This window comes from Etheostoma spectabile, chromosome 4, assembly GCF_008692095.1.
Source record: "Etheostoma spectabile isolate EspeVRDwgs_2016 chromosome 4, UIUC_Espe_1.0, whole genome shotgun sequence".
In the NCBI taxonomy this organism is placed as follows: Eukaryota; Metazoa; Chordata; class Actinopteri; order Perciformes; family Percidae; genus Etheostoma; species Etheostoma spectabile.
The window spans coordinates 24,313,790-24,335,096 of record NC_045736.1 but is presented as its reverse complement, the minus strand read 5'-3'; the positions used below and the strand labels follow the sequence as shown (position 1 = coordinate 24,335,096).

At 42.2% G+C, this 21,307-nt stretch overlaps 2 protein-coding genes across 6 annotated transcripts in view; one reads left to right on the top strand and one right to left on the bottom strand.

Annotated features, from left to right (window-relative positions):
• Positions 1 to 1,718: 1,718 nt before the first annotated feature.
• Positions 1,719 to 20,765, top strand: ubap2a (ubiquitin associated protein 2a). 5 transcript variants are annotated; one of them, XM_032514109.1, is made up of 28 exons: positions 1,719 to 1,818; positions 3,734 to 3,871; positions 6,476 to 6,553; positions 6,781 to 6,891; positions 10,463 to 10,625; positions 10,773 to 10,856; positions 10,944 to 11,001; positions 11,447 to 11,544; positions 11,706 to 11,764; positions 11,882 to 11,952; positions 12,401 to 12,575; positions 12,667 to 12,931; positions 13,059 to 13,363; positions 13,634 to 13,860; positions 15,023 to 15,305; positions 15,794 to 15,833; positions 15,986 to 16,157; positions 16,365 to 16,416; positions 17,540 to 17,843; positions 18,071 to 18,162; positions 18,392 to 18,442; positions 18,554 to 18,647; positions 18,735 to 19,139; positions 19,320 to 19,424; positions 19,508 to 19,575; positions 19,700 to 19,891; positions 19,976 to 20,099; positions 20,134 to 20,765. In XM_032514109.1, exons 2-27 carry the CDS (start codon positions 3,776 to 3,778, stop codon positions 20,069 to 20,071), a joined length of 3,744 nt encoding a protein of 1,247 aa, XP_032370000.1. In that variant the 5' UTR covers positions 1,719 to 1,818; positions 3,734 to 3,775; the 3' UTR covers positions 20,072 to 20,099; positions 20,134 to 20,765. The 5 variants fall into 5 exon arrangements, with proteins under 5 accessions (XP_032370000.1, XP_032370002.1, XP_032370003.1 ...); XM_032514111.1 differs by having other exon boundaries at positions 18,395 to 18,442; positions 19,976 to 20,765; XM_032514112.1 differs by having other exon boundaries at positions 19,715 to 19,891; positions 19,976 to 20,765.
• Positions 11,061 to 21,307, bottom strand: part of zgc:64106 (retinol dehydrogenase 12) — a 29,596-nt gene continuing 19,349 nt past the window's right edge. Inside the window, exon 7 of the transcript XR_004331738.1 lies at positions 11,061 to 11,080. The gene's annotated coding sequence lies outside the window, so the exon portion shown is untranslated. The remainder of the gene's footprint in view (positions 11,081 to 21,307) is intronic.

Here is a 21,307-nt window from a genome sequence, read left to right as displayed (position 1 = left end):
GAGATGATGTAAAGGAGAAACATTAAGATTGCTGAATGCAGTGTTTTGTTCTGAATTACTCCCAACAAATGCATATTTTATTTTTGACTGTGTGATTTGACAGGCAAACCCCTGCTGATATTCTAATTTGCTTTATTTGTATTTATTTTCATCTTTCTCTGTCACCTTTATTCGGTTGGTTAGTCAGGTTTATATCCGCTTCTTTTAAAGGATGTATTGTTTCTTTGCCCATCGCTTAGGTTCCTGTGACCAGAATGCTTTCAGCAGATTTGTCAATTAGTTGTGTTAAAATTCTGATCTGTAAATGTTCTGGTGTTACTAGAGAATTTTAAGTCTTGGTAGCAATCTTTAAAATATAAATGAGGAGCCTTTAATAATTGGGTTACATCTCCCCCCCATGATTCTCCTCCACAGGAACTTTGGAGAAGATTTGTAATAGCTCACTTTAATCTTCTCAACCATCCGGCAAGAAGGATGTATGGAGAACTAATGGGAATTTTGGACTCTACCCTATAGTTAGATGCTGCAGGCACATACATTTGTTGTGCCAGTTGTAAAACTATTTTTTTTCCTCCTTTTTTTTTACCAAGGTGTGAGTGATTCTACTCTTTTCCTTGTTTGGTAGAGGCAGGGTAGGCTTGAGTTACGTTTTTGCCTTCCTTGGGTCTTTCTGTGAAAGACTGTCACAGGCGATCATAATTTTGGAATTTTTTTTCCAGTTTTCATGATAATGACATTGAAAAGAGAAACCCCAATTACGACCACAAATTGAGCAATTAACCAACACTTGTAAAGTGTATTTTATATATAAATGTGTATATGTATGTGTAAAATACATAGGGACAATTGCATACATTTTTATGTATATGTCTGAGGAAGTGTGTGGATTGATCTGTCTTGGTAATGCCCTGTTTGTTTTTTTTATACATGCCTCATGAATGTTTTTACAAATGACTGAATCTGAGGATATTGTAAGATATAAACATCAGGGGGGAAAACAAGCTATCTTCAAAAAAAAAGACATAATAAAATAAAATGTATATTGATGTAACTTTTTTTATGTTTGACATCATTCATCCAATTTTAAGAGTTACTATTTAATTAAAATGGGTCACTGTCAAATTGTATGGGCCCATTAACAATATCCAACCATATGGTAGCTTTCAGGACAGGAAGGTCCCTGTGGTAGAGCAGTGTGCGTTCCGTAGCATTGTGATCATCATATAGACCTGCACGGTTAATCGTTAAAAGATTTAATGATTTAATTGATTATAATTTAATTTTACGAGCCGACTGCATCGCTAATGCTACTACTTTCTTCTGTGAGTTTAAAACATAGACTGGATACAATAGGTTTTAAAGCGCTCCCACGCGCTGCAATGGTCTCCCTTCTCTTCATTGAAGCCTCTGTTTACAGGCTTGTGGTGATGCGCAATGTGCTATAGGTGCCATAATCTATATTTGGTACTGAAAATTTGTTTTGTCATGGTTCATGTGTGCAATAAACATTACACTTTGTGAGAAAAAATCGTGGCAGAGAATCCTGATATCAATTCTAAGCTAAAAAATCGTGATACATATTTTTCCCCGAATCGTGCAGGCCTACATCATACTGTAGAAATTGTGTAACTGTGTGCATCTTTAATATGCAAAACATATTGAACTACGTGTGTCGATACATCTTTTATAAAGTCTACGATTTGAGCTGAGCGTTTTAGGAAGTTAGTTACCTAAAGAGCGGAGCATCCACCACGGCAGCGCGAGCGCATGTCACGTGACCACCTTGTCTGCTGCTGGCTGAGTGAAGCGTGTTAGCAGGTAATAAAAACACTATTTTTCTTATGTTTTCTCAAGTTCAGTTTTTGTATTTCAGCGCGTATAAACCATAAACGCAAGCGCGTTTTCGCTGAAATAGTTGGTTGCTATATTGGTTGTTTTGCTTAAACGGGGTTGTGAGGGATGTCTTTCGCAATTTTTCTGTTGTCTTGTTTCCCGGCGAGCAATGTCGGGATGGGATTGTGCTCTGCTGAGAGAGAGGCCTTTTTCTTTAGATTTCACAGCTTTGTTGTTGGCTGGGTAGTCTGTTTATAAGATGTCGAGGGCAAGCCTGATGTATCTGCCAGACTCGTTAGATAACTGAGCGGATTTATAAATACATATGAGACATCAGCAAGCCAGATAGACGATCGTTGTATGTCAGTTTAGATCAGATTTAGATAGCATCGTTAGCTAGCTTCACCCTCGCTGCATCGTTTGTTCAGAAACGTTATCGACAGCATAGTGTCAGCATTAGCATGTAAGTAGCTAACATGAGTCCATGCTAGCGAGGACAAAGGGACCCTAGTACCAACAGCTCCAAGTCGGTCAGTGTTGAGTCGAAAACGACGCTACGAGAAAATGATTTGTTTTTGCAAGATAGACATGCAACGTCAACCGTTTTCAAATAGCTAGCTAGTCGCATACAAAGACTCAAGAAATAAGTGACCTGACAGCAACGGCTACCTATAGCATTGGTTCAAAACAACGAGCCGCTTGCTTTATTACTAAAATAAGATTGAGCTAAATGTTAGTTAGCTGTAACCTGGTAGATGCTAATACATTTAAACACGTAACGTTACGTGTAACTTAACTGGAATATGATTTGTCGTATCTGTATGTCTAAATAACTGTAATGAACAATTGAGATGTGCAGTTACAGAATGATTGTTTTGTTGTTGTTTATCTCTTTAGCCCGTCGAGACTCGTACTTGTAATTAAATGTTACTATTTGATTAATTAAATACAAATTGTAGCTACTGCCGTAGGTTTTTCAGTTATAAAAAGAGATTTTTCTCTGAATGTATACTTAAAGTCAATTCGTCTTTTTCCACTAGCTTTGTCCAGACCAGCAGCCAATGACAGCATTGGATTTGCAAACGTCACTCAGGCACTGTAAACTGGATTGCTATTGTTCTCTGACATAAAAACAAATGGATCACTAGGGATATCTGTTATTATTCTAGTAATGTACACCACAGTTAAAGCTTGCAGCTCTATTTGCAGTATTTTTCATTACAACGGATTGAGCAATCACCTTTTCTATGCATTTGTAGGCGGATAAAGCCATGTTTGTGTGCACATGGTTGTGAGAAGTGTTTATTTACTACTGGAAATTATTAGTGCTTGGTTATGTAGTAGAATACCCAATTTGCAGCAATGTAAAACTTGTACAGGACTCAGTTATCAAATACACACGGAAGAATTTAGTATTTTACTGCAGTTGTTTGACATTTATGTATATGTGTGCATATGTGTGTATGTATATAAATGTGTGTGTGTGTGTGTGTGTGTGTGTTGTGTGTGTGTGTGTGTGTGTGTGTGGGTGTGGTGTATATGTCATGTAGAGGGGATGTGGAGTCAGGGTGTGTAGTGTTTGTTCTATTTCACACCCTCTATGGCCTGTGCTTTTTGTAAGGGGACACTGGGTCGGTCTCCCTCCTTGACCTAGATTTTCAGCAGTGCTGTTGTGTCACCAGGCCAACTCTGTGTCTTACAGCCTTCATAAGGGCAGTATTCATAATTGTGCAATAAGGCTTAGCTATGCTTACAACACATATTTCTGTTATTAAACACTTACATCTTTCTATGCACTTGCACAATGGAAAGTATTGAGGTTCTGCCACCAACATTGTAAATCAACTGAATGTGTTTGTCTTTTGGATAATTTCACTCATCCTTCCGTCTTTCTTTGCAGATTTTTCTATTTTGTACATACAGAGTTTTGTATATACTGTATATGATGAGCTCGCTGGGCGGCGACAAGGCCCGGGGCCCTCGGGAAAAAGCACTGCCTGCTGCCACTCACACATCACAACCACAGAAACAAATACAGGTGAGCCACCACAACAACATGAACATGAGGAATCTCCTAAAAAGCACACTTCTCTAAGGATCAGAAATTGTGAGACAAAACACTACTGTCGGCAACAAATCCACAGTGCACACGTTATGGCTGGAGAACTTCTTGGTCAATATTGAAAATGATTTTCTTTGTTATTTATTATTAGCCTACGTTTTAATAGTGACAATTGGAGGCACAATTAATACTTCTCTGACCGTGTCATTAAAAACCGAACATTATTATGTTATTGTGTATTTCCTGAGCTCCCGTAAGTTCATAGTAACATAGTGTCAGTGATGTCATTGTTTTTGTTCCAGTGCTCTGCACAAATCTGACACCCGACCGCATGCTCTAATCCCCGGCTCTCTGAAGCACTGACCGTCAACACCAGGGTACCGCCGGTAGACAATAACCTTATATTTTAGGTTCACAAAATATACCCAAATTCACGAATATGTAGGACACTACTACAGACAATCCTGTAATCTCACGTTGCAATGTCTGCTGTATTAGGCTATGTGTTTACTACGTGTTCATCTGCAGAGAAGTAAGATCTGATCACAAGTGGTCAATCAAGACTCTTGTGGAGTAGGAATGTGCATCTCTCGTCTGAGGCCAATGAGATATGCATCTTGATGCATTGCCAAACAATTCAATACATTAAAGATACATTTTAACAGATGAGGAGAAATGGCAGAGCATACATGTAAAGGGAAGCTGCCGACGATTTGTAGCAAATCGTGGAACATGAAGCTCTTCACCCTACATGTCAAGGAATGTATACTATTACTACTGCTAATAATAATATGAATAAACTCAATGATAACATGTTAAAAAAAGATGCATCGTGAAACCTTCCCAAATTGTATCTGGTATACCCTTTAATTTCTTTAAATGTTGGCGCACCAATACAAATTGTAGAATTTTTCAAAGGGTCCGGTCTGCAAAGACGCCCTACTCGGCCTCACGGTTATAGTTAACAAAATTATCGCAGTTTGTGGTATTTTTAAAAGTGTGTTCAATATGTTCAGAAAGCACTGATAGGCTTACACAAGCTTAAAAAGTGTAACAGTGTATATTATATTACAAAAATATAGGCAATGGGCTTGTAAAAACTGGCTACTGAAACACTGGCCCGCTGTAGGGTGTCCGGTAAGAACTTGAACCAGAGATGTCTGACTTTGAGATCCAGGAAGATTTAATTTACAACTTGAACATGAAGTTAACTATGAAGTTGTATTTGACGTTACATGTGTAGCTCAGGTTCAGGTCACTTTATTGGTACCCGTGGGTAAACTAGGTTGACAGGCAGGACATCCTTAAATCTTTGTGGACATAACATGCAACACACCAAACATTAAAACATGTAATAGAGACAGTAAAACATGGGTAAAAGAATAGAAAACAATACATGACCAAAGTGGATGTGGTTCTAAACTATAAGCAATTAATAATGCACCGTAATAAGAATCTGATTTATTATGAACATTATTTACCAAAACTAAATATTTAGCCACCAGCATATAACAAGAAACAATGCTAAGAATTACTTTAATTTCTCTGTAATAATTAACATAAATGTAACATATTGCTCAGTAACACAAACTGAGAATAAGCCACATCTATTACTGCACACATATCCATAACGGCGCAGACAATGTAATACACCTTTTACTAGCTAAGCACGTGGCTCCACAGAGCTAGTGTGTTTACTGGCGATTGCAAATTGCCCTAACAACCTGAATATCAACACGTGGCTGCAAAAGTAATATTAAACAATCAGCACATCTATCAGCTATGCAATAAGAAACACAGCAACAGCAATGTTATCAAAGCAATGATATCTAGGTCTCTCTCTCGCTTTCTCTCTCTCCAAATAAATGCCACGTCGTAACATGGGCTAAACTTGTCCACATCGTAGCAGAACACTTATTGAAATACGAATAAACATAGCTTTAATGTTGACACAGATAATGAGGCAGTAAAACCCATGACAGTTTAGCAAACTACAAGAATAGTTTTAATTTACAATCTGGGCTACACACATCACTTCAACAATTCCGAAAATGGGAAAGGAATGAGACAAAAACGTTAACAGGTGCTGCGTTCTGTCCCCTTCTTCTGTCTGAGTGCAGTGCACCTGCGCTGCAACTTCAGGAGACTCAGATGAAGCTGGGAAGGATTGAACACAGGGGTTACATACGGTGATAATCCATTGAGATAATAATGATATTTTAAATGAATATGGTAATTGTTATAGTCAACATTTTTACCGTGGTTTACCGCTACACCGGTAATCGTTACATCCCTAGTCATGTTTTTATCACAATACATTTTTTTAAGAGGCACCTTTTATCTATTTGTTTGGTGATAAGTTAGGTTTGTGCTTTAATACTCTCTATAGGAATTTTTTTACAATTGATAATCTGATTTGGTGCAATCTGCAATCTCCAAAAAATATTGCCTAGCCTTACTTGAGCTGTTGCATTGCATTGCATTTCATTTTACCGGTATACATGACTATCTGCAATGGAGTATATATTTTGTTCTCCCCTTTTTTCTCCTGTTAATTACCCAATGGTTTCTGTGTTGCAGGCTACTGCTGAGCAGATCCGGCTTGCCCAAGTGATCTATGACAAGAATGATGCTGACTTTGAGGATAAAGTTAACCAGGTAATGAACACTTTGCCTTTATTTACTACTACAGTACAATTTAGGGGATGCTGTCATTCCTTCATGACTCCAGTACTCCATGTCGACACAGGAAAAATGAACATTTGATGCTATGGGACACCTTGTCTTGCTGTGACTTGTATTGTCGTGTGGTGTATTTTGTCATTGGTACACCTTTGTTGACTACTAGATATTTTCTAATCTGTTGTGTGTGTTGCTTCCCCCAGCTGATGGAGGTGACTGGGAAGAACCAGGATGAGTGCATGGTAGCGCTCCACGACTGCAACGAAGATGTTAGCAGAGCCATCAACTTTCTCTTGGAAAGCACTTCAGACATGGTAAATGACGTCTCATTTAATCTCATTTTAAACTTCACTTACTAGCCTATTGTTATTTTCACCAGTTTCATTTTTGCAATTTGAGATAATGTGAATATATTTATGTTGCTTGGAAGGCAGAATATGCAGCAGCTCTGTATGATAATTGTTTTTAGTAAGATGTGTGATTTAAACTTGAAAAAGCACATGAGCACAGGGTAAAAACCACAGCATAAACTGTGAAAATAAGTGAGAATAATCATTGTGCTCTAAATTTAAAATTGTACTTCTGCTTCCAAAGAAAATCAAATACATTTGTTGACATGTGTCAGTAAGAAAAGCACAGGTGTAATTAATAACCTTAATGATGGCTGAAGTCCATTTATCTCAGCTGGTTTTGTGATCCTGGTATTGTGCTTGTTGGCGTACCGCCACAGCTTAAGCTTTGTTCTACAATACTTTGGAAATGTCTGAGTTGCTGTGCTGCTCACACCACAATACTTTTTTTGTCTCAGACTGTTGGCATCTTGATGTGAGGGTGCACAGACTTCACAACAGATCTCAGACCAGCGCCCTGTTCTTCGTGCGTGGATAACAGATTAGAATTATGACTATTTGTCATGAGTTTGTTTTCTTGTTTTTGTTTTGCTTGTCAGAAGCTTGTTCAAAATGAACCTGGAAGATGTGGCCGGTTAGCTCCGTTGGTAGAGCAGGCACACATATGCAGAAGTTTTTTCCTAGTTGCAGAAAGTCCAGGGTTCCAGTCCAACCTATGAAAGTTTTCTGCATGTCTTCCCCCTCTCTCCCTTTTCATGTCTGAGCTGTCCTATCTAATGAAGGCGGAAATGCCCGAAAAAAAAAAAATTAAAAGGTTAAAAAATATTTAATCTGGAAGTGTCATCAGAACATTAAGTTCTTCCGCCCAAACTTGCAAAGTGCAGGCTCATTGATATTTAGCTGGATCATGACCAAAACATTTTTACTGTGAACCACATTACACAAACAAATACAAATGGCTCAATTTCTTTTTTAGTTATATTGTTTATAAAATTCTGAGGTTATTGTGAAATTATCATAAAATATCATAATTTACATGAGAGACAAAGGATTAACAAGTAAATCCACGAACTGCTTTCACAAACCCAAACAAGCTGATTGAGAATGAAAAGGATTGTTTAAAGGTCCCATGGCATGAACATTTCACTTTATGAGGTTTTTTAACATTAATATGAGTCCCCCCAGCAGGGGACCCCTTATGAGGTCATAAGGGGCAAGGTTACCACCCCTTTACTTGCTTTGCCTACCCAGAGAATTTGGCCCACCCTTGAGAGAGAGACATGGCTTTCAATTGAGCAAACTGGCAGTTGGTCAAGACCACACCCCCAGCCTTGACCTTGCCCCCCCCCCCCCTCCTCCTCAAAAGCTTTGGACTCAGAAATGGCACATACTAAGGAAAGCTCATTGTGGGACTGGCTCTAGTGGCTGTAATTCTGCACCAAAGCTAGATTTTGGGAAAGAGACTTCAGATATGGACCACTAATATGGACCACTAAGGCTACTAATATAAAAGCATCCAAAGAGCCCCATGTCATGGGACCTTTTAAGCTTGATAACCGCATGCTCCAGTGGCACACATGATGTTCTCAGGTAGAATTTTTTTGGCTGGTAGCGCCCCCGGGGGCCCCATTCCCCCAAGCCGAGTTTCCCCTTTTTAAAACGCATGTAAAGCGCAATGCAAGCCATTGTGAGACAGCTGTTTTAAATTTTAAAAAACCATTCTTTATCATAGAATGGTAGACGAAAATTAAAAAACCCCCCCTGTATGATCACAGGTCCATTTTTCACAAAAAAAACCAAGGAAAATTAAAAAAAGATGATTTACGTTGCTCTTTGCCCAATTTTCTTAGTAAAAAATAAATAAAGGATTCTGTAAAATCAGTTTCTGAGCTGGCCTTGACAGTTTGCACTTTCTAACATCGGGAATTTTTTAAAAAAGGAAACCCCATTGTCAACCTTTCCCTCCTTTTGCCCCTGAGTGCGAATTGAACCCGGGGAACCAAATGTCTGAAAAACCTTAAGTTTTTTCCCGCCCGTGAGTTCGACTGAGCGAGTGTCCCAACCTTTCCCGCACCAAGGCGAGGAAAAGGCTTTCCGGGCCGCCACCCCAGGACCCCGGTTTTTTGGTTTTTGTGGAAATCCAAAAATAAGCCAAAAAGCTGGGTTTTTTTTCCCTTTTTATGTGGAATCTTTTAAACCCGGGCTCATGTGTGTTTAAAAAATTTCAATTATGCAAAAATAATTGTTCCCTTTTCAATAACGATATTGCTTCAAAAAACAAAAAAAAAATTAAAATATATTTTATTTTGTGGAGTCTTCTGGGATTTCTGCTGCTTTCAAGTATTCTTTAAACATTTTTAAATTTCTTTTTTTGGACAAAATTTTTCATTGAAATTTAAGTAAAAAAGCAGCACAAAAAAAATAAAGAATAACAGTTTTTAAAGGTTTTATTTTAAAGTGTAGGGTTTTTGACTAACCAAATAAACTCTCTTGGGGGGCGTCTTTCGTGATATGTTGCAGACTTTCCCGTGTGGATATTGGGGCCGTTTTTGGGTTGGATGACGTCAAAAAAAAATAAAGTGCAGCCCTAGGCTCTATTGTTTTAGCATTACGCAACCCTTTGGGGTTACATCTACTTTTTTAAAAAGCAAACCCTTTTGATCTTAATAGTCCAAAAAACTAAAAGGAATTTTTCTGATGGTTTTTGGGGGCCCATCTGTAAAGGGTTGGGGGTTAAACCCAAAAAAAATGGCCTATTAAAAAACAACCCCCAATTGAACTGACTGTATAGTCAGTTCAAATTAAATGGGTTTTTTAAAAATTGGGGAGCGATTGGGCAGTAATGTTTTCCCGTTTTTCTGTACAACTCTCCCCCCTTTTTTCCCCCGAATTTCCCCAAAGGCTGCGGATCGCCCCCCGCTGCTTTACTCTCCGTCTTTCCCCCGTCCGTCCCAATTTTCCACCAGGGCCAGAAATTTTTTTGCAGAACGGCTGCGGCCAGGGCCCACGGATCTTGCAAATTCATGTAGAATAAAACCACAAAAACAACAACAGTTTCCATCCAGAGCCCAGGTGTAGTTTAGGGAAATATGATCCGCTGTGACCCCGGTCTACTTTTATTTTGTAAAAAATAAACCCAATGTTTTATTTTGTTTCTGGGCTCGACTTCCTGCCGTGGGCTGAATTGCTGTGGGGCTCTCCGGCATCCGGCAAAAATAGAAGCTCTGCGTATCTGCTCCGGAGGGCTGCAGATCGCCAGAGCTGGGACGGAGCCGTTCTGCAGTCAGTGAAAATACACACGTTGACCTAATGAAACCTAATGACTCCACCGCCGTTATGTTACGTTTTCTCACTGAAGCATATTGTCAGTGTTGATATCTTTTTTTTTTTTTGCTACCGGCTATACCTTTTTTGAGTGTTTCAAGCTAGCGCAACAAGGAACATGTGAACTACAGAGTTTGTGCTAATTCTAATTTATTCTTTTTTTGTATTCTTTTTCTTTGTCTGTCCTGTGTTTTTTCTGTGCTGTGTTTAGACCTCATGGGAGACGGTAGGGAAGAAGAAGCCCCTGGTGAAGGAGGGTCCATCAGACAGCAAGGAGAACAAGGAAAACAGGGAGAAGAAAGGAGAGAGGGAGGCTAGCAAGGGCCGTCCGGCTGCCAACCGCAAGGGCAGGGGGGCCAGTCGCAGCCGTCAGGGTATGGAGTCTAAATTTCACATTAAGTAATAGTTAGTGTCTCCTGTCTCTTCTGCAGCTTCTCAGCGTCACCATGTTTTATTACAAAATGTTACTAATGTGGTGTCTTTTCTCATTTTTAAATGCACGTGTGTTTGTACACATGCAGCACGTCCAGAGGAGAATGGCGTGGAGGTGATGCCAGTGGACAGGGGTTCAGATCGAGGTCGGAGGGCTAGAGGTGGTGGCCGAGGTAAGCAGTTGCATATATAGTAAAACACTTGTCAGTACGTCAAACACTGGAGTAGATGTTAACTTTTGGATGAATGCTGTTATGCAGGATCTGGAGGTAGAGGCAGAGGACCACCAGGGAGCCGGTTCTCAGCCCAGGGCATGGGGTATGGGGGCAACACGCAAGCACAAACACTCACAGGCGTTTTTACATACTTTTAGGTGTAAATGAATTAGTAACATTCATTGTTTTTCAGGCAAGGAAATGCAATTTAGTTTGGATTTGGTTTTGGAGTGCAAGTGGGTGTTTTTGGTCCTAAAAGATTGAGTCTTTAGTCACCAGTCCCATTAGGATGTGGTATCTGAATAAAATAAAAACCGCACGTACGTAACTCACCTCAGCCTCTGCGCAGCAGCAGAAACCCGAAGGCCAGAAAGCAATGGTGTATCCCTTTTTCTAATGGGAGCTTTGCCCTATGAATAGTATACTTAACATTATTACTCTAGACAATGTTTTATCAGTAAAGTAATTTTCTAAATCTGTCAACAACTACCCGCCCCTTCAGTTTATTTCTGTGTAACTACATATACCTTTCCATGACTCTTCCACAGAATCTTCAATCCAGCAGACTATACCTCAGAGGCTGGTTCAGGGACCACACAAACTGAGGTGTGGGACACGGTGGCCAACAACAGCACAGATGGGACAGGTGAGCTCTTCAGAGCAGATGTTCCACTCTTTACCTGGAAAAGCAGTGTATTGAGCAGACTGTAGTGTGTAGCTTTTTTGCAAATGTGCATTAACTGCAGGCATCCTGCACTTATCCTACCTGTATTTGAACTTTGTGATTATTTACTGGTTTCTTTTTAGTGACTTGGAGGCCTACCATGGAAGACTGGGCATCTGAGGAGTGGAGTGAGGATGTTAGTGTGAGTTGACACAAGGTTACAGGGCTGTATACAATACAAGTCTGTCAAATCACAATAACATGTTTTGGTGTATATTTAAAACACTTCTGTCTCTTGTGTTTTTGTTTGTTTATGCAGCTCTCAGAGACCAAAGTGTTCACCTCCTCATGTGCACCTGCTGCTGAGAATCACATCACACTTGGGCAAAGGTAAGTAACTGGCTCAATTATAACACACATTGGCCCTGATCTCTTATTACAGTGGAATTTCACAACAATTACAGACAAAGTGGTCGGTAAGCTCCGTTCCATCCATTCTAAAAGTCTGTCAGCAATGTAGGATTAATTTTACTTTTGGTATATTTATACATGCTGTATAGTTGCATAGTGTAACGTTATATTGTCAGTGGAAAAATAATAATAAGACAAAACTTCTTGTTCATTACATACAATCATGCAGTACAATTTAGTGAAATTCAATCCCAGCATTTAACTAATCAGGGTGCATTGGGAGCAGTGGACAGACACACAGCATCTGGGGATCAATCATTGCCATACAGGATTTACTCGTTTGTTTATAACACATTACATTGGCGACCTTTGACTTGGTTTCCTACGAGCATTTTCTAATTGACTTTACCAACTGTTTCTGTGTTAGTCTGGACCTCGCCTCTCTGCTACAGAAGCCTGTGGTTGGAGGAAGAGAACCACCATCGTCCTCTTCCTCTCAGAGTCTGGTCTTCACCAACTCCCACCACCACCAGGCACCGCAACAGCAGCCGCCCCACAGCCGCAACGCCACCAGTAGCACAAGCTATGCTCATGCTGCTCTGGTAAAACAATAAAATAAAATAAAATAAAGTTGCTTTTACACATAAATGTATATAAACGCATACATACGCGCTCTCCTCTTGTCTGCGCTAGTCGTCAGTTCTGGGAGCTGGTTTTGGGGACTTGGGCCAGGCCAAAAGGACTCAGCCCAGTGCTGGAGCTCAGATACTGGAACAGCTGAAGGGTCCTGGCTTGGGTCCGCTACCCTCATCCCAGGCCACGCCTCCTGCCAGCACCCAAGGAAGCAACACCTCCATTGGCCGACTGCCAGGCCTGGGAGCACCTGTACCTCCACCTTCCTCATCAAGCTGGGACATTAAGCTTTCAGAATCCACCTCGCTGTCCTCTCAGTTCAGCCGTAAGTTTTTAAGTGTTGGACCTCATAGTGCAGCCATGCACAAGTTTTCAGTTTCTGCCACATGTATTAATAGGCATTTACACCTAAAAACCTTGCCCTGTGTTTTGTTGTGTGTCTGGACCAGCAGGTGAGTTTGGCCTGCAGCCAGAGCCTTCTCTTGTGCTGAGCCAGCTGGTTCAGCGGCACACCGGCCCCTCCTTGCCTCTGGCACGTCAACCTAGTCCTCCATCGCAACATCAAACTCCCCCTGCTTCAGCCTCGCCTGCTCCCCACCACACCAGCTCACCAGCACAGACAGGCCTGGTGATGGCGGTTACTGGTGCTAAACCTCCTGCCCCTGGCACTGGGCTGGACCCTCAGGGCGGCACTACACCACAGCAGCAACGGGCACAGCTCAAAGCTCCGAAACGAAGGATACCTCCCACGTCGAAAGTAAGGGGTTTATGTTAATGAACAGAAAGTTGCAATTGCAATCCAATGCACATGTGGCTGCTTTTGAACTTAGCTCCAGTGTTTTCAATCTCAAACCTTTGTCTCTAAAGGTTATCACTGTCGTGTGTGGGTCTGAGATTTTGCATCTTGATTGTCAAGGCAACAGTACATGTATTTCAGTAAATCTTTTGTAAATTGCCAAATACAAGTAGTTTTATGAACTTAAAATCATAGTCCTGGAAACTGACTGTGTTCCCTCCCTCCCGGTAGATCCCCTCCACAGCAGTAGAGATGCCAGGCTCGGCTGACATCCCCGGGCTAAACCTCCAATTTGGAGCTCTGGACTTTGGCTCGGAGTCGGCGATGCCAGAGTTTGGAGTTGTGGACAATTGCGCAAGTGCAGCATCCAGGGAGTCCACACCGGCCCCTTGCCCTGCACCACCTTCAAAGGGAGCAGGGACAGTGAGCCAGACAAGCCTGTACTCCAAACCGCTCAGGTACTGTCACTGCTGATTGACTAGTTCCATCTCTTTTGTATTTATTGTTCAGAAACTTTACATTTGTATGGTGTTATATATGTGCCTTATTCATGAGCAAATATTGTATGTTTTGAGCATAGAGAACTATATTTTGCAAGTATATTACATTACATTTTGAACAGAAATTACCACTCACAAAAAATAATTTCTTTTGAGCAAACAAAAACCTATTCCGTGCTCAATAAATGTATTTGCATGTTTGCTATTATCCGTATTAACGTGCAATAATGTCCCTCTCACACAAAAACTCTCTTCATGCAGGTAGACGCTGCGCTCCGGTCATGTCTCTCATGTATCAACCGCTTCACTCTGTGCGCACTCATCTCTCGGCACACTTACTCAAATTTTCACAGCATTACATGTGTACCACAAAACCAACCAATCGGAGAATTAAAGGTTATGTCCAGAGAGTTTTTGAGAGGGCACGTGAGTAAACTGCATGAGAGGGGTTATTGTTGCACAGTAATATGTATAATAGCAAACATGCAAGTACATTTATTGAGCACGGAATAGGTTTTTACTTCACACACACACCAGACGCCAGCCACCATGTCACTTCTGTTTACTTATTAATTAGCTAGTAAGTGGTGATGTTTGGCACCCAGCCTTCCAAAAGAAAGCATAATGAAATTAAATGACCAATCATTAACTGTTGACCGACAAGCAGGTAACGGAGTCTTAGTTCACCGTCCAGGAGGCTCTGACACACTTTCTGCACTCCGTGTCCATAGACAGCTGTAGCCTTGTACCGGCTAATGTTCTGTGCATTGTCGGACACATGCAGCCACTTTCCAGAAACCGCTTGCGACATTGACACAAATCCACAGGGTCGTGTATGTCCGAGCCTGTCTCCACCGCCTCCACCTGCAAGTTGTCAACTGTGTGGTTTGGAATGAAAGGGAGAAAACAGGACAGAGTAACACAGCGGAAATCGCTCAAATACCTCTTTTTTTTTCTTTTCTTTTTTTTTTAAGGCAATGGCTGCGTGTTGCTCAAGCAACCCCCTTAACTGCAAAGTGCTGCGGGAAGCCTTGAGCGCCGTACATTTGAAGAGTTTCATTCTAAAACGTGCACTTTTAATCTAATAGCTTGTTCTTCTGTCTCTGCTGTTGTCTTGCAGTGAGTCCCTGGGCAGCCCTCTCTCCGTTGCCCTGCCACTGCCCCTCTCCTCATCAGAGCCAGTGTATCACTCCTCGGTGCCGTTGCCCAGCCTCACTCCTTCCTCATTAGTGACTGCCAACTCTTCGAATCCTCCCTCCTGTTCTTCAACAGCCCCCACCACTTCCTCCTCTGTACCCTCCTCCTCTCACTTCTCCACAGTGGGGGGAAGTTACGATGGGACCATGCCACCTCACACACGACTGGCCTTTTCCCAGAGCAAAGAGGCCACGGGGCCAGTCATGGTGAGTAGAAATTGACAACAGAAATGGCCAAGCTCATCCTGCCTTTTTAGGGTTTGTAACCTTTTGTAATTGATATAGATGAGAAATCATTTAAATTGTAATTTTCCTAGCATTTCTGCCTCTTGTATATACAGCAAGTCCACAGGTCCCACAACGTTCATCCCCATTTTGGGAACTGTGTCTGACTGTGTTGTTTCAGCATATCCTTTTCAAATGGGATTAATTTAACTGTTTTGCCAGCAATTCCTGACTCAAAGATTTGCCCATAGCTCCTCAAGATAGCCCTCATAACCCATTATCAAACATTATAGGAATAGCATAAATCCTGTTTTCAACTTACGATTTCCCCCTTTTTACATGGTCATCTTGTATGCAACGTTTAATGTCTGCGATGTTAAATGTTGTCTTGTTCTCTGTGTGTGTGTGTGTGTGTGTGTGTGGTCTCGATCTGTTACGCTGACACTGAGCTGTGTTTTCCTTATTACTAGAATGGTCTAAATGGTGTAAGGACCTCAGTTGCTCTGGACAGTAAGTTACCTACTACTGATTTATTGTCCAGTGTAGACCTTTACATTAGAAGGTATATTGTAAATGTCTACCAACAGCCATCTGTCTTGGGCTTTGGTATTTTGAGTCTACTAGAAATAAAGAGCTTTTCTTTCCTACTCTTTCCCACTCAGCTTCATCAGCATCCTCCACACCGAAGCCAGAGTCGCCGTCAATGAACATCACCAACGGAACCTCCGCACCTTCCTCCCTCTTACCCTCTACCCTGACTGCACACAATTCCACCACACTCTCCAACCTGGCACAGGACATGCCCTCAGCCAGCCATCTCAACTCACTCAACAGGTGACAAATGGCAGACTGATGACCAGCTTTGACAATTTAAAAAAAAAAAAAACCTGATACCTTGATATTTACTACCATGTTTGGCCAGTCAGAACGCGTGTTTAAAATACTTTATTTAAGCAAGTTACTAGTAGCTTTTGTGTGTGCTTGTCTGTCTGTCTCAGCTATGTCAACAATACACTGATCCCCTCTGCCTTCCCTCTACAGCCATGTCAGCAGTCATTCCTCAGTCTCAGCTCTGGGCTCCAGCTCTCTCACTGTAAGTACCTGTCTCGTCTTCCACAAGCATGATTTCTAAAACCTTCTGTATGATGACTCATTATGTGTAATGCTATGTAACCAAACAGCTGACTCTGTTACATGCCACATGGCTTACCAGATGGGTTAAAGCGTGACATCTGGCGCGTTTCTCAAACAAATTCAATGTAAGCATTGCCAAATGAAACCTGAAAAATATATTGTATTCTAATGTAACCAATAGGGGTGATCCGAGTACCCGGCTGAAACGGGTATCCGGTATGGATAAAGCACTTTTGCCGAGTACAAGTATTATACGAGCAATATAAGTCAATATTCGTGCTCGGATTGAATACAACTCCTCAACTGGCCGCGCAGCGTTCTGTGATAATCACAGCGCCCCCCCGCCTACAAACACGCTCGGATCAATCACACACACACATAGAACATGGAGAAATGCGCTCCCTCTCTCTCTCTCTCTCTCTCTCTTCTTTCTCTTTCTCTCTCTCTCTCTCTCTCTCTCTCGCGCTCCCGCTCCCGCTCCGTCAGTCAATCGGGTCTGCGGATCTGTTCCGTTAACGTTTAGGGTTTCTTCAGCTTCAGGTTTGTTTTTAACTTCGGTTTGTAGTACTTACAGACTTAGTAACCAGTAGATTTCTGGTGAACGTGGGTTTCAGACATGCAGCTCGGTTTAAATGCAACTCCCGTTGTGTCTCTGCCATTGGAGATTTTTTTTTATTTTTACTGTCAGCTGCCCCCCGCCCCCTCTCTCTCTGTGTCTCTCTCTTACTCACACACACACACACAGCACACACACATATACCTTGTGTGAAAAATAAAAGAAATAAAAACAAAAAAAATCACACTGATCATAAAAAAATAAAAAGTTAAAAAAAGAAAGTTATATTGAGTATGAAAACTCTTGTTCATTACATTTTACTTCATAATTGCAACCGCATGTGTTGTATTCATTGTTACAAAACGTTCTGTATATAGTTTGTTTGTTACCATGACAACACCATTGATCTGAAGTCCGAGTACGGATCCGGATACAGATAATTCATGTGGTAAACAGATACAGATACAGATAATGCTGTACTCGCTCATCCCTAGTAACCAATGTCCTCTGTCCTCTCTGTGCTCAGTACACCAGTGTTGACAACAGCAGTGTGAGCTCTCTGGCTCCTTCCACTGGCTCCTACTCGTCATCGCAGCCCTCAGCACTCCACTCAACCCACAACAGCAGCAACAGTAGCAGCAGCGGCATCAGCCACCTGGCCAACATGGGTAACAACATGAGCAGCACCGTCGCTGGTATTGTTGGCATCAGTGGACTTCACTCTGCTGCCATTGCCGCCAGCACCGCGCTGGGACTCTGCTCCAATGGAGCTACTGCCACGTCCAACCTCTCTGCACCGAGGACCACACCCCTGCTCTCCTCCTCCACTGGTACACACACACACACACACACACACACACACACACACACACACACACACACACACACACACACACACACACACACACACACACACACACACACACACACACACACACACACATTCCAGACACATGATTTCACTCATTGTTTGTGCTCTGAAGTTGCCCAAATAGTTGGAATTCATTCATTTTTCTTCCAAAAAAGTAAATGTAAGTTTTGCTTGTTGTGTTTACAGGTAAAGCTCCTCCTAACTTGTCCCAGGGAGTGCCTCCTCTACTGCCAAACCAGTATATCATGGGCCCAGGGGGGCTGCTGCCAGCATACCCAGTAAGTAGCCCCTTTGGATCAAGAATCATTGTAGGGTAATTGTTCTTCTTTTAAATGGGCAAACACAAATCATGATATTTGCCAGTACCATCTTCTCAGTCCCTTCAGTTCAACTGTCATCAGAGAACTGATAAAGATGCAGTCTGTTTCATTAAAGAGTACAAAGTGACTGTATATCCATTTGAATGTTTTTTGCAGCTTCTTCAGCTGACTTTGTTGTATTTCTCAGCAGATCTATGGTTACGAAGACCTCCATATGCTCCAGTCCAGACTGCCAATGGTGAGCCTCATAACCACACTCTTAGGACAGCTTAGCACTTCTTCTCTAGTACTCCATTAACTTGTTTGGTTGCTGTGTGGCTCTTCTCCTGATCCTTTCCTGTCCCTTTAGCCCTCTTTGCAGGATTACTATGGAATCACATTCCCTGGCCCCACAGCGACTCTCTCTGGTAGAGACGGGAGCCTAGCCAACAACCCCTACTCAGGTAAAGAACCTTTTACCCTTTGCTTGCCTTGTCCAGTATCCTAAAATCCCACGTTTGTTCTCACCTGACATCTCAACTGTTTGACAGGTGAAGTCACAAAGTTTGGCAGGAACGACTCCACCTCCCCGGCACCCCCCACAAGCCTGGCGGCCCCGCAGCCTCCCCAGGGACAGAGCCAAGGACAGAGCCAGGCCCAGCCCCAGCCTCCTCAGGCCCAGGGCCAGCCGCAGCACCACAGCAGTCAGCAGGCCTTTCTGCCTCCAGGCTACAGCTACACAGGCCTGCCTTACTACGCTGGAGTGCCTGGAGCCGTACCCAGTGCTGCTGCCTTCCAGTATGGCCACACCATGTTTGTTCCTCCCGGGGGTCCGGGACCAGCCTCGGCCAAGCAGCATACTATGGGCCTTGGTCTGGGAAACCCCTCAGCTAGCCCCTTCCAGCAGCAGACACAGCAGCAGTCCAGCGGTTACGGCCAGCACACCTTCAGCTCAGGTTAGTGAGCATACCAATTATACGCCATTTAACCTAAGTGTTCACATTCATTTGGGAAATTTATTGGATTTAATTTTGGGTTAAGTAATTTCCCAATTAATTTGATTATATTGTGTGGCTTTTGTCGGCACAGGAAGTAGTGTGTATTGTTTGAACACTGCACTTTGTTTACCTGGCCAGGGTATGAGGAGCTGACAGCCGGGCCAGCAGGAGTGGACTACAGCAAAGGATACAACTCCTCCTCACAGGCACAAGCCAAATCTGCTGCTTCTGGACCTGGGAAAGGTAAGAAGAAAAAACACTCACTGTATTTGACATCTTAATTTGTTCGGAATTGTAATCTGTAAACGTTGCTGTCATTCTGCTAGGCGTCTCGGTGACCTCCAGTAACTCGGGTGTGCCGGACATCAGCGGAAGTGTTTACAATAAGACCCAGGTGAGCCTCAAGTACTATCTACTCAACCATCCACCCACCCCGTTGTCTTGCTCTGTAGTTATTGTTTATACCAATAAATAATAAAGTTTTGAGTTGAATTTGTCCCCTCATCCTTCATTTTCAGTCTTTTGATAAGCAAGGTTTCCATGCGGGGACCCCCCCTCCCTTCAGTCTGCCATCAGCACTGGGGGGTCCAGGGCCTCTGAACCCTGGAGCAGCTCCTGGAGGCTATGCACCGGCCCCATTCCTCCACATCCTGCCTCACCAGCAACCACACTCACAGCTGCTGCACCACCATTTAGCTCAGGATGGACAGGTAACACCCGCAGATATTTTGTTGTAGCACAGGTTTTACCAGTGAGTATTCCAGATGTTTACACGCATGTCTTTCAACGTTCAGGGTGGTCCTAGCCAGCGTGGCCAGTCCAGCAGCCTGCAGCAGAAGAGCCAAGTCAACAAGTCGAGCTATGGCAGCTCCCCCTACTGGGCCAACTAAGATGGCCACATCTACTCTGTGTGTGTGTGTGTGTGTGTGTGTGTGTGTGTGTGTGCGCATGCGCGTGGACACAGACACCAACACACAACACCTGATGTGAAAATTGAGGGACAAGCCAAAACACACACACACACACACACACACCACCCCTCCCTTTCGCTCTGTATATCCCCTTTTCAAATTTATGGCTGTTGTATGTAAAATATATTTATGTATGTATTTATACAGTATATATGTATTGGTAGGACATAAATGTGGTTTTCTGCATTTTTTTTTAATTTTGAAGGACATTTTATTTAAAAAAAAAATGGAAAGTGAGAATGCTAAATCATGGAGATTAAGTTGGTGAATATACTTGAACACAAGCATCTTGTGATGTGGATTTTTTTTGTATGCATACATGAACTGATAATGATGTACATAGATTCTACACATCATTTCTTTGGCAAAGGCCTTTTTTTATTTTAGAAGAATTACATTTTTGTAACTTTGGTCTCCCGCATCTGTGAATCCTTATAGTGAGGGTGACTTGAGTTGATAGCTTGACTTGTCTTTTTGCCCCATTTCCCCTCCATCTGTCTCTCATTTCTCAACTCTTACTAGTTGGCTGGTTTTACCAGCCAGGCCTAGGATTTAATGTCATTTTAACATTGGTTTAATCCTTGTTGTCCAAATTAAAAGCTCTGAACAGTTAGTATGGGTCTGGGATCAATATTTACATTTTTTTTTCTGGATACAGACCTTACCTAAGTTCTAACAGTCTCACAATGCCAGATAGTCAAGGCAACTAACAATTATAAAATTAGATATACTAAAAGAATTTCAGTGTGACAAACATGTTACAGGCCGTATTGATATTAGTACCTTGGGCTTGTGCTAAAGTACAAGCAAGGCCAGTCAAGTTATAAGAGTCCAGGCACCAAGTGAAAAGTGTCAATGGTTTAATAGCTGATGCTCACAAAATTACATATAACTAGAATACATAGTACTTTCAATTATCTACCAGTTATGCAGTGAGTCAACACCGTAATCAATCCAATGATACTGCACACTAATGTGTAAAGGCTGGTCATTTTTATAATTTGCAGCTTTGTGTCGTCCACTCATCAGCTCGAGAGGTCCATGGAAAGTAATGTACTGTACCGTACCAAGTGGCCAGATAAAAGCTGAGAGTACTGCCAATACCCGTCAAATTATTAGATGGTCCACGACAACAATTTACGCAAGACTGATGGA

Bases quoted from the DNA above. Each gene is read 5' to 3' on its own strand.
- ubap2a (XM_032514109.1), top strand. From the start codon at position 3,776: ATGATGAGCTCGCTGGGCGGCGACAAGGCCCGGGGCCCTCGGGAAAAA. The intron at 6,554-6,780 runs GTAATGAACACT...TGCTTCCCCCAG, and splicing joins TTGAGGATAAAGTTAACCAG to CTGATGGAGGTGACTGGGAA. The intron at 16,417-17,539 runs GTAAGTACCTGT...CTCTGTGCTCAG, and splicing joins TGGGCTCCAGCTCTCTCACT to TACACCAGTGTTGACAACAG.